This window comes from Limulus polyphemus, unplaced genomic scaffold, assembly GCF_000517525.1.
Source record: "Limulus polyphemus unplaced genomic scaffold, Limulus_polyphemus-2.1.2 Scaffold2916, whole genome shotgun sequence".
NCBI lineage: Eukaryota > Metazoa > Arthropoda > Merostomata > Xiphosura > Limulidae > Limulus > Limulus polyphemus.
In genome coordinates, this window is record NW_013668526.1 from 136,369 (window position 1) to 148,615 (window position 12,247).

The window sequence follows — 12,247 nt, forward strand, 5'->3', positions numbered from 1 at the left end:
ATACCATAAAAGAGACGCCGCTAGAGAATTAAGAACTAGAGTCTTCCCCTTTAAAGATAAACCTCTGTGCCTCCAAAAGACCAAAACTTTCTTAAACCTGCAGGCGATCCCTGACCAATTGACCTCGTACATAATATCACTATTATCGTGAAACAGTATACTCAGAACCTTCAAAGGAGTACTACTTACAAGAATCCCATTTACACACTCATCCCGACGACCTGCCCATTCCCCTAACCACAATCCCCGGCTCTTAGTAAAATTTATGACACTACCCGACGCCCTACCAAAAATAGCACACGCATCTAACACATTAGATATGGCCGAAGTATCTTTTAATGTAACAGTTAAATCATCAGCGTGCTGAAATAATAAACTGACAGAAGGAGGTATACTCATGCCATGAAACGCCACCTGACGTGTCAACAGTGCGTGGAGGGGTTCAACGCACAAAATATACAACAGTGCAGAGAGTGGGCATCCCTGCCGTACTCCCCGAGTAACAGGAAAATCTTCTGTGAAAAACTCATTATATTTAACCACACTAGATACTTTGAAATAACACAAACGAATCCACTGAGTAAATCGATCCCCAAATCCCAAACGTCGTAATAAACCAAATAAATAAACATATTCAATCCGATCAAAAGCTTTCATAAAGTCCAACTTTAACAAAATACCCCCTTGGTGACAATCATGAAGATAGTTCATAAGCAATTTTAAAGTTAAAGGTACAGCAACGACATCTCTCCCAGGCACACAACCCCTCTGATCAGGTGACACTAAATTTGTCACAACCCGAGATAAACGACTAGCCAAAATTCTCGACAAAATTTTGTAATCGGTATTCAAAAGTGTTATGGGACGACCATTTTAGCCCTCCCTGTGTGGAGGACATTTTTCTCATATTACCCGTACTTTAAGTCCGTCTGTTAGTCTTTCGTGTGAGGGTAATATTGTACCTCAGGAACTTCAGGATGTTATGCCAAGGATGTCGTCTAATAAGTCCCCTGTCTCTGATGGGTTTACTGTGGAGTTTTACCGTTGTTTTTTACCTTATTTTCGCGAGGAGTTTGTTACTGTTTTGAACGATCTCTTCCATCAGCAGGAATTAATTGATAGTATGAAGATCGGTATTATTGTCCCGATCCCGAAAGGGGGAGATAGGAGATATGTAGGCAAGAGAAATATGAACTATTTAGGTTTTATTTCGTTTTACTTTAACGCGTTTGAACATTTAATAATTGTAGCTAAACCTGAAATATTAAGTAACATGTATTTATACGACTAGTTTTAAACCCCCACTTCTGACATAACAGTTAAGGTCGCAGTCCGGTTTTCCGGGCGTGGGTTCGAATGCAGCGCCTTGGACCGCTCGGCCATCCTGACTTTTCATGTCTTTTGATTCAATTTTAGATATTCCTGTTACTTATTTTACTTTCGGGGTGTTGTCCTGGGCAATTTGCCCACATCATTGGTTTTTTAATATCCTGTACTTTCAATATTTTCCTTCTGACGCAACAGTACACCGCTTAGCTTTGTTCGTCACTAGAACTATTTGAATAAAATACGATATCACACCAGTATTTGAATAAAATACGATATCACACCAGTATTTGAATAAAATACGATATCACACCACTATATGAATAACATTTATTTTTCTTTATTATTATACTATTTCTTACGAAGTTTACAAAACAATTCTCATATAGAATAATACCACAGTTACTTTCATAACACCACTCAAATTGAAAGTATAATATTATTTTGGTAAGAAGTCATTGACGTTATTTTAACTGTTGTTAGGCGGCATACACTCGTTTACTGTCATAATTTTGTAATTTTGATGACTGTTGAGACAAATGTTAACATTTTTTACATCAAAAGTTATTTCTCACACTCCACTACGTAGAAAATGTAACTGAAAATAAAAGAAAATCTTTATAATCCAAATGATAATAAATTTGTTATCGACGAATCTTAGCAAATATAATTAATTATGCAGGCGTTTTTAACATATGCGCTTTACATATTAAGCCACACCGGTGCGGTAACTATCAAATAAAAAGAAAACCTTTCTGTGTGTCTGTGGACGCATATCCTCCTAAACGAGTTGACTGATCCAGACCAAACTCGGCATGCTAACTGACTATTCCAAAAGCAAACGAAATACATGTTAAAGTTTCTCATATATTGAAAAATAAAAACATTATATAGAATAATCTCTGTATCGTTATTGTAGTAACTATGGTAAATAGTTGAGGTTTGAACAAAACTCGCACCACAAATAAATTCTACAAGCCAAAAGCTGTAAATATACTTTTCAGCATTTTGACTTGTTTTCCATAATAACCAAAATGACAGTAATAAAATATCCAGCTACAATACGGATCCGCTATATGAGATTTTGTTGAACCCGGGAGAGTCAGGTACACATTCGAATCCCCCCTAACCCCACAATCAACAGTAGATTTTTGCACTTTTACTTTTGTTATTTTCATTGCTGTATCAGATGTTTCAGATTCCATGTTTAATTTGGTTTACTTTTGTTATTTTCATTGCTGTATCAGATGTTTCAGGTTCCATGTTTAATTTGGTTTACTTTTGTTATTTTCATTGCTGTATCAGATGTTTCAGATTCCATGTTTAATTTGGTTTACTTTTGTTATTTTCATTGCTGTATCAGATGTTTCAGATTCCATGTTTAATTTGGTTTATTTTTGTTATTTTCATTGCTGTATCAGATGTTTCAGATTTCATGTTTAATTCGGTTTCCTTATGCGATGATTTTTGATAGTTTATGTTATTTAGAATTTCTGCTTCTACGTATTGTAGCTTGGTTGAGTTTTACACTGCAAGATGTGTCCAAGGGGTCCGTGCTGATGATGTTGTGTCCAGGTTGCTGAAGTTTTATTTAATCGATGTAGAATTTTTCCTGAGATACTTCCTACGCTTACACAATGCTAGATTTATTTATTTAGCGTCCCTAAATAAGATTTAACATTGGCCTTTTGAGGCCCTGTCCATGTTATGGGCTGATATAATTAATTTTGCATAATTACACAGAAATCTTTGCTTTTATATTTACTACTGGTAAGGATTCTCCATTTTATTCCGTTTCATTTGTGTTTACGTGTTCTTCACATTCACTGCTCTGTTTTTACTTTGTTTGTGCAATACTGTCTTCTGAGGTTGAATTAGCTGTATCATCTGTATCAGTGTGTGTTAGTGCTTTGTTTTCCGACTTTGCTGTTTTACATTTGGATGTTCTATTTTGTAGGGTTGATACAGAATATTAAAGAACCAATGATGTGGGCGAAGAAGGATCAAACGACTGTAACTGCCCAAGACAACAACCCGAAGTTAAAATAAGTGACAAGGACATCTAAAATTGAATCAAAATTTAAAACACGCAAGGATGTCCTATCGTTCAAAAGCGTTGCGTTCAGGTTCAAGTCCTGGTTTCCGAGTGTGGGATTGAATCCCACTCCTGACAGAACCCGTCTCATTTTACTTCAGTGCCTTCGTAAATTTACTTCTCGTAGCTAAACATGTAAAATTCAACTACTTGTATTTATACGATCAGTTTAAACTGCGAGAGAAATACGACCTATGGAAGTCTGAAAACGATCTTTTAACGAAGGAAAGTAAAATAAGTAACAAGAACATCTAAAATTGAATCAACAATTAAGACAAGTCAGGATGGCCGAGCGGTCCAAGGCGCTGCGTTCAGGTCGCAGTCCGGTTTTGGTGTGATATCGTATTTTTCGTGATTATATTGAAACAAAATTACAAAGAAAGCTGTTTTTTGGGCAATAAATTTATTGATTATGTTAAAAACAACAAACAAAGTAATTTGGAGCCTACCTTTGTTATCACGGTGTACAAATAAGGCATGCACGTATGGTGTGAGCGAGTTCAGTAAATATAACTAGTAGAGCGTCTTTTTTGAATGTCCTTTATATTCATATAAGACATTTCAACACTTGACAAATGCATATAATATTTTATTGGGAATAATGTCAATAGTATGTGTGCATTAGGTATACTAAATAAGCAATTTATCTTATAAGCCCCTGTAACTGTGTATGTATACATCTTGAAAATTATGTACACTTTCTTCAAACTCTTCTTATACCTGATAACATTTAGCTGTTTCTTAACCAGTATTCATACGTTCGTACATCGAATGGTGTGGTATTAGACTTTAGAAGACAGTATGCTTATCATGGTTTACTATTTGTTTCGTATCTTTTTCAAGAAGTGGGTAACTCCTGAGCTTATCCTATTTGTTTCGACATTTATCAAAGCTAGCTTCAAGAAGTGTTCTTCAATATTTATGTGTATTCATATTTTTCAAAGCAGTTTATTACAATCCTACAAGTCACAGCACCCGTCATTCAACGGTTATTATCAAGGAAGTTCAACTACGTAGGTTCTTTAAAAGAAACGTCGGCAGCAAATGGCTCAGCGCTAAGTCTGAGGTCTTATAACGCAAAACAAATGACAGGTATAAAGTCTGATAAAAGGAAGAACATGGAACTGTAAATCGATCTATTCAAATACGATATCACACCAATATTTGAATAAAATACGATATCACACCACTATTTGAATCCAAATGGGAACAAATATAATTAAGCAACATAGGTACAGAGCTAAATATAAATATATATAACAAAATCAAATTAGAACGACTTTAAGTCGCTGAAAGATTGTATATTATAAAGAGAGGAACGGAGTTTTTTTTAATCAGAAGTACAGTTTCACACTTAATAATAGTAAAAAAAATTAAAGTTTGATATTCTGATCAACTGACTTGCACGTTCCTTTTGTCGGTGTATTGTGAAGTGAAAAGGATTGCTCACCCTTCTTCCTGTTTTGACTGATATCACTGGTTAACTAACTTTTATTTCTGTTCTTTATCTTACAAAAGATATGTTGAAGTTTATTATCTATACCTACATAACCTTAAAATCTAATTAAAAGTTTTCTATCACGTCTAAGTTTCCAGAGACAAAAAATTTAGTTTTGTGTATGTAGAAAGCCATTTCGTTGGGCTGTAGGCTACTTTGTATAAAACCCTTATTAATCCGATACGTTGGATAAGCATGTTTTTGTACCTTAACTTTGCGAATGTAACAAACTGAAATCAACTCATCATGTCTGGCCACGCTCCTCGCACTATAATGACTGTTCATTGGTGTCCTCTAGTGAGTTATTTACGAACTATATTCAAGAAACGTCACGCCTGACTTAACCCAATTTCTAAGATAAGCTAAATGAAAAATTCCTCAGTAAAATAACAAACTCCTTCATAGAAACAATCTTAATTACTTTAACTATAAAAACATGTTTCCATCCTTAATTTTTTTAAGTAGCAAAATTGTTTCTTTATTTTAAAGAGATACTGTTTTAGTTTTCTGTTAATTTGATATTTCTTTATTTTAATAGTTATGAAACATTAGAAGCAGATGTATATCGTTTCACATTTTGCTGGGTACGTATAAAAATCAAGACCGCGTTGGTTGTACATTTCAAATATATAACTCGGCGCTAATAAAACATACTAACACAGTTTCTTTTTTTTTGTACATATTTTATTTAATTTTTTCTTTAAACGTAAAATACTTTGACCATTACTGCAGAATTATATGTTGATTATATGGCGTTGGGAGGAACGTACTCTACTTGGTTAATTAAACTAAAGTTGTCAGTATTGCCCCTACTAAACAAAATCCTCTTTTTTTTGCCACTACTCCTAATCTTTTGTTGAACATCCGGTGTTGGGACGCGAGGTGTCACGCGGTTGTTCCCTTGCGCATGGTTTTCTTCTGATACCTTGAAGGAAAACTTATTAATTCTTCTTTCTTGTTTCTATTTTGCTTTAGGCATAAAACCACCGGAGACCAGATTGGAGCTATTTGTTATGAAGATGGTGTATAGAAGAGGTGAATTCTCGTTTCCGATGTAATGGAGAAAGAGTCAAGTCGAAGTTAAGAATTGTTTTGCATGCCTTTAAAGCGACACCTGAATGAAAGAAAGTGTTTCAAATAATGCAATAATATCTACGAAATATTTATTCGATGCTTGTGGTTAGTTTGTATTAAATACGTGTCTAGAAATGTGTGACATAAGGCATGAACATTTGTGAAGGACCCTAAGCATGTCCGCCTCTATGAAACAATCTCCGGTCTATGCTTCGTTAAGCGCAACGACGAAAAACATGGGCGGTCAACAAAAACTTGTTCAAAGAACAAATCATATTCAAGCAAACACTCTTTATTCGTCAATGAATTTCCTGTCGAAGCCACAAGCTGACCCATCTGATATAATTTATTCGTCATCGACAGTTTTTGATTCTCAAGAGAAGCAGGCAGTTTTAAAAATTACAGAAAAGTATGACACGTTGGGTTTAAAGCGCTTGTCTAAATCTTTAAGCTCCCTTTCATTCTCGAACTCACCAGGTGGATCTGAAGATTCTGAGGTTAGCGAAAGTCACAGCATAGACTCAGATTTAACAGAGGAAGACTTGTCTCGGATAGAAATGTTTTTCCGAAGTCACAAAACGTACATTTATGTATGTCATTCTTTAGCCAACTTGTATTTTACACGACTGAATAGTAATGGATGTGTTGGAGAATGGGTGCTTGAAAAGACTGGCGTTCCCGTACTTCTATTTGATAAAGGAGATACTCGTGCTAGAAATCGGCGTAGACTTCAGATCGTTATGGCTGAGAAGGGCACGGGTTTTGTTCTTTGGCGGGACATAATTGATAATCTTACTAATTATAAAGCCCAAGAAGATTGTTTTCATACACTATATTTATCAAACGATCACCGGCAGATGGCAGGATTAAGTTTTGATAACTCTGCTGCTGCCGTGCATTTTTTTGACGAAATTGACCGTTTGACGTCAGATCCGTTAAACATCTCTCTATCCATACCGAAGATGACAAGCAAAACTCGCAAGAAAAAACCGGTGAAGGTGAGATTGCCGAAGAAGTGTGACATATCACAGCCATGCTGTTTCCAACACGTAACTGCAGTAGATATGCAAGACAAAGAACAGTTTTATACTCTGTCAACCTTAGTGCAACACATGTGTAAGAAGAACGTGTAAACATTGACCTATTTTATCTTATTTACTTACTAATATTTTTTTTTAGAAATCTTAATATTCATTAACACAGAAAACGAGATTCATTTTACAAGTTCAGGATGTCCAAGAGCTTGAAGGAGCAAAGTTGTTGAGAGATAAACGACCTATTATTGACCCTTACGCGGTCCTTTCAGTACTGGTCTATAATGTGCGTTTGTACAGTTATTAGTCCAAGTTAGTCTACAAATATGTTACATATTGAACATAGGCCCACAGGTGGGGATTTTCATCAGTGTTTACCTTTGATTCCTGGAATTCACTCATAAGCGGCGACAACGAAGTTTGACAAGATTTACCAAAACAGGGCCATGTTGTTATCATCAGTCCAGTCATTTCATCATCATATCTGGTTATCAGTTTCAGACTCAAAGAATATAATCATGGATAACAAAACAGACATATCGTTAGCTCTTGTTGAGACAATAAAGTTTACTGGATGTTGATATGTGCATGGTACTTTGTAAAATATGCCATCCAGCTATGAACTTATTATGTGTTCTAATAATACATCGAATACTCTTACAGTTGAAAAAAATTGCTGAAACTCAATAACTGTAAATGTATTACAGTTAATATAGGATGCAGCCTTTCGTTAACCTTTAAAAGTGTACTAAAAACTAACTACTGAGACGTAAATGTTATAAAATTATGCATTTTCGTAGGACAAGACTTTTAAAACATTATGATTGGTTACATACAAGTACAGTTGAAGTATGCGAAGAAAATGAGTAGCAAGTTTTAATAGTTTTTAGAATAAACTAACGTCTGTACCATGATATCGGAACACAATGATATTCGTTCCAAGATTTTTATTGTATACTCATGAGTCACGAATATTCTTAAGGCTTACTATAAAAACAAGCCTAGTTGTTACGAGTTGTACCCAGATGTTTTTATTGCCACTTTAACAAAATTTCCCACTTATTAATAGCAATTATAAAATGCCTGAATATTTATGAACGCACACCGATTCGTGTTAGACATGTTTAGTGAGAAAATCCACGAAGAAGCTTGGTCTGAATTTGTCTCGTTCAAATGAGCTCGAAATTGTATGTCTACTTATAACACCAATTTTCTCTAGTTTTCAGAAATAATGTTAGTAGTATAATGAAATAAGTAATGTCATGTTTTTAAAATCATGTCAAAGTTTTATATTAAACATGAGACCGAATAATAAAATTTCTCGAATTTTTGTTATTTGATGAAGTGAATCTACGAGAACGGCATATACAAACTTAAGATTCTAATTTTGTTTTCACAGACTGTGGATGGAAGATACAGTTTAATTTTTGAGTGAAACTACAAGGATAAAGGACGAAAAATAAAACTCCTTTCGTTTGATATCGTCAAACTAACTTTGAGTTAGAAAAATAAATGTAAATAATAATACAGCACCTTACGAATATAATGTAGATTAATTGGTGTTTGGATTTTATCTACGACTTAATACCCATGAGCTCCATCTAAATATTTGAACATACATACAAATATATAATAAAAAGCTTCGCTTCACCTTATGAAAATCCATACTAGAGTATTTTGGAATAATTATTTTTTCTTGAGATAATAACAAAATGTGGTAGAATGTCGTATTTGCAGTTTCAGGAAATATTTGTGATGGAATTTAATTTTGTAGAATAACCGTAAAAAGTTTCATGGTATTGTAAAGAAATGTGAGTAGGTGAACATTAAGGTATTTTTATAGCTAATATTCGTGTTTGTAAATCATCATTATATAGTTTTGTTTTTTAGAACTACAGAATTCCGCCAAATAAATTGTCCACTACTTAACAATATTTGTGTTTTTAATAGCAAAGCCACATTGAGCTATGTGATGTGTCCACTGAGGGGAATCGAACTCCTAATTTTAGCGTTATAATTACGAAGACTTATCGCTGCCCTAACGGTGGACTCACTATGTAGCAAAGAAACGTCATCGAGTAGAAACAATGGTGATAATTTCTAATTATATCATTAATCTAGACAACTAGAAGTTGTATGAAATATTTTTTTATAAAATTGATAATAAAAACTTTGGTACTTACTATAAAATTGTCATCCTAATAAGTTTTGTGTTGGTGTCACAAACTAAGTTTTATTCTAAACCTTGATTCACCATGACGAGGATGATTACTAACTCGCCCATTAATGCTTAGACTAACACCTACGATCAGGTGTATTTGGCAGATTTCTTTAAAGTGCTAAATTTCGTACGTAAAATGTTTAAATGTTATATTCTAGAATTAATCACTTATTCTCACTAGCGTACCCTCGAAGTGAACTTATTTATCACATATTTGAAAAATTTATTTTCTTAATAACGTTTATCTACAAAAACCTTTTCGGTTGGAGCAGGTCACTAAGTGCGAAGTTACTGATTTGTCTTTTCGCCAGTCACGAGGTTTTTTTCTCTGTAGGTTTGAATCGCAATTAAAAGGATAGCACTATTTCTCTAGACTGTTATTTCAAAACTAGCAGAGACCCGCAAAACATTTACTGTCAAATTAGTATCTTTATTTCAACATTACTTCTTTACACACAGGATTCCTCGAATAATACAAAATAATTCTAATCGAAGACACCGAAATATGTAGGTCCACTTGTTTTAAGCCTAACATAAGCCCTTATATTCGATACAGAAAAATTAAAACGAACTTGCGTACGTTATTTTGTTTTAGTTAGGGCTAAACTTTAAGGTATTTAATACAATCAATAAATAAACTTATAATGTTACTCTACAACATAACGTTAGATCTTCTTTAAAACCTTTGATAAGCTTCTAATAAATTGTTGTACAAAATGTCTTCTAAAATATATTTACATTCGCCTTTTGTTTACATCAGTTGAAATGAAAAGCATTGAGATTGCGAGCGCATTTTCAGGACAAACAAAAGCTGTTATTACTATAGATGTTTAATTTTTTTATACAAAGTAGTAGAGTTATTTTTATTATAAAAATGCATCATAATAATATGACTTTTGAAGATATGTTAGTTTATATTTTCATTCGCTAGCTCAAAAGTTTTTTTATATTTCTACATTTTTGTACGGTTATGATAGTAGAGAAAGCACAAATTCATATCTTTTCCTCGTTATTGCTCAGGCAAGAATGGTTTTCTGTTAAATATATCTATATCTTAAGAAAATCTCTGATAAGTTTCTGCATGAGAAAAGCTCCCAATCCGATATATCACTTCCAAATAGGACATAAATCGATGTTTTTTCAGAAGTGAACACTATTAAATTCTCCTGAGGTTTATAAAATAGAAATATAAAGGACAGTTACCACTTATTATAAAGATAAAATACAAGCTTCACAATTCAGGTATGAATTATTTATTTATTCGCCTGATTACTCCATTCTTTGTTATAATATAAGTCTGAGATTCGTTTATAACTTGACATATGTAATAGTTGTGGCATGCTTTTTCTATTTTCCATACCACGCAACTGTTAGTATATGGGCCATCTGGTCAGATTCATAAATAAACAGTTTTTAAAGCAGGCCAGCTCTGGGGCATCTTAACTTAATGGAGCACACTTCATACTCATCGGAATTAGTTCGTTTTAAGTTAAATACCATTACAGACTGTGTTTTTCATATGTAGGATAAACGCAAGCTATGGCAGCAGTCTTAATACCAATAACGTAGTGACCAAATGGTTGTAAAGACAGATCTCCTTTAAGACACGATTTTAAGCTATTTTCAAGTGAACCTCAACACCACTAATGGATAAAAACTTAGTTCCTAGTCAGTGTTCATAATTAAAACCATTACCTCAAGTTTCTGAATGGATATAACACCATGCCAGGTCACAGGATGTATCCATTATATTTTTCAACTTAGTATTTATTATAATCATTGAAAATTTCTGAAATCGGGCATGACTATATCAAGCTAGCGAGTTTTATTGTTTTTATAGAATGGCATATGTAAACAAATATCGATTTCTAGTGCGGATGTTAGTTTTCCGCTAGGGGGACATATTCACAGGCTATCAACATAAATATGGCATTTATATTAAAAAAAAACATCGAAATGTATGGTAGGATGTAAAAAACAAGAACTATGTTAATTAAATGAATATATATATATATATCAAAGCTATTTAATTTGTTTTGGGGTATTCATAATATTCAGACTTTCAAGAAATTTGACTTGAAGGATTGAAATATTTAGGCATTTATTCCATTTCTACAGATTTTGTTACAGAAAGCTGCTTAGAGCAAAAAAAATAGTTGTTATTGACGTAGATAATGAAACCTCATACACGTTGCGAAAATAGTTCGTTTCGGAATTTTCCCGCATAGCTATTACAAAAAGCTATCTGCTCATAACCGGATTGACTAGAACAACAACAACACTCCTATTTTTGGGCAACGTTTGTTTGACTCAATGGTGTGATTTAACTGTTACTCTTATAGTGCACCCACGGCACTATAATGCGAAACGCGTTTTTTGCAACAAGGGATGCGAATCGTAAATCTTCTGATGCACAGTCCAAGCACGCTAACATCCAGACGTGGCTTAGTGCTTAGCGTACTGCTAATTGATTTTTCTTCCTCTTGTCAGAAATTCAAAGTTAGAGACAGCTTTGTCTGATCTTGAGGTATTTGCCCTAACAGTTCACCTTGATAAATATCAAATTCTTAATTAAATTTACACCAGAATAACATGATAAACTATAAACCTGTCTAAAGAAACTCGTTCTTTATATTAAAAGCAGAAGTATAAACTATAGAATATCATACTTAGAAATCTTGCAAAAGTTTCAAACTTGTAACATAGAAATGTTGTACATATTCTCATTTTAAAGTGTTTTACTTACTGAATAAACAGAGACCAAAAATCAAGACTTCAAGCAAGAAAATACCCAATACGTTACAACAAAGTCCTAGACTTCATACAACACCGTACATAAAGCGATATTAAAATTCTAGTTTTACCGTATATCACAATTCCCCATAATAACCTTACTTATTTTGGTTAGATGTACGTTGATCTGAATCTAAAGCATATATTCTACTTTTAAACATCATACTTCCTCAGAAAACGCCTATTTAAATATCAAGTTGTTAAAA

The 12,247-nt window shown here is 33.6% G+C and overlaps 1 protein-coding gene across 3 annotated transcripts in view; it reads left to right on the plus strand.

The window, feature by feature from the left end:
- The window catches only part of LOC106468208, a 57,754-nt gene extending 48,182 nt beyond the window's left edge, over positions 1–9,572 (plus strand). For 2 of the 3 annotated variants that reach the window (XM_013928622.2, XM_022396548.1), the window contains exon 2: positions 5,895–9,572. In XM_013928622.2, coding sequence (XP_013784076.1) covers positions 6,170–7,126 — 957 coding nt within the window. In that variant the 5' untranslated portion in view covers positions 5,895–6,169 and the 3' untranslated portion in view covers positions 7,127–9,572. The remainder of the gene's footprint in view (positions 1–5,894) is intronic. The other variant, XM_013928621.2, reaches the window with a different exon arrangement.
- The last annotated feature ends 2,675 nt before the right edge of the window (positions 9,573–12,247 follow it).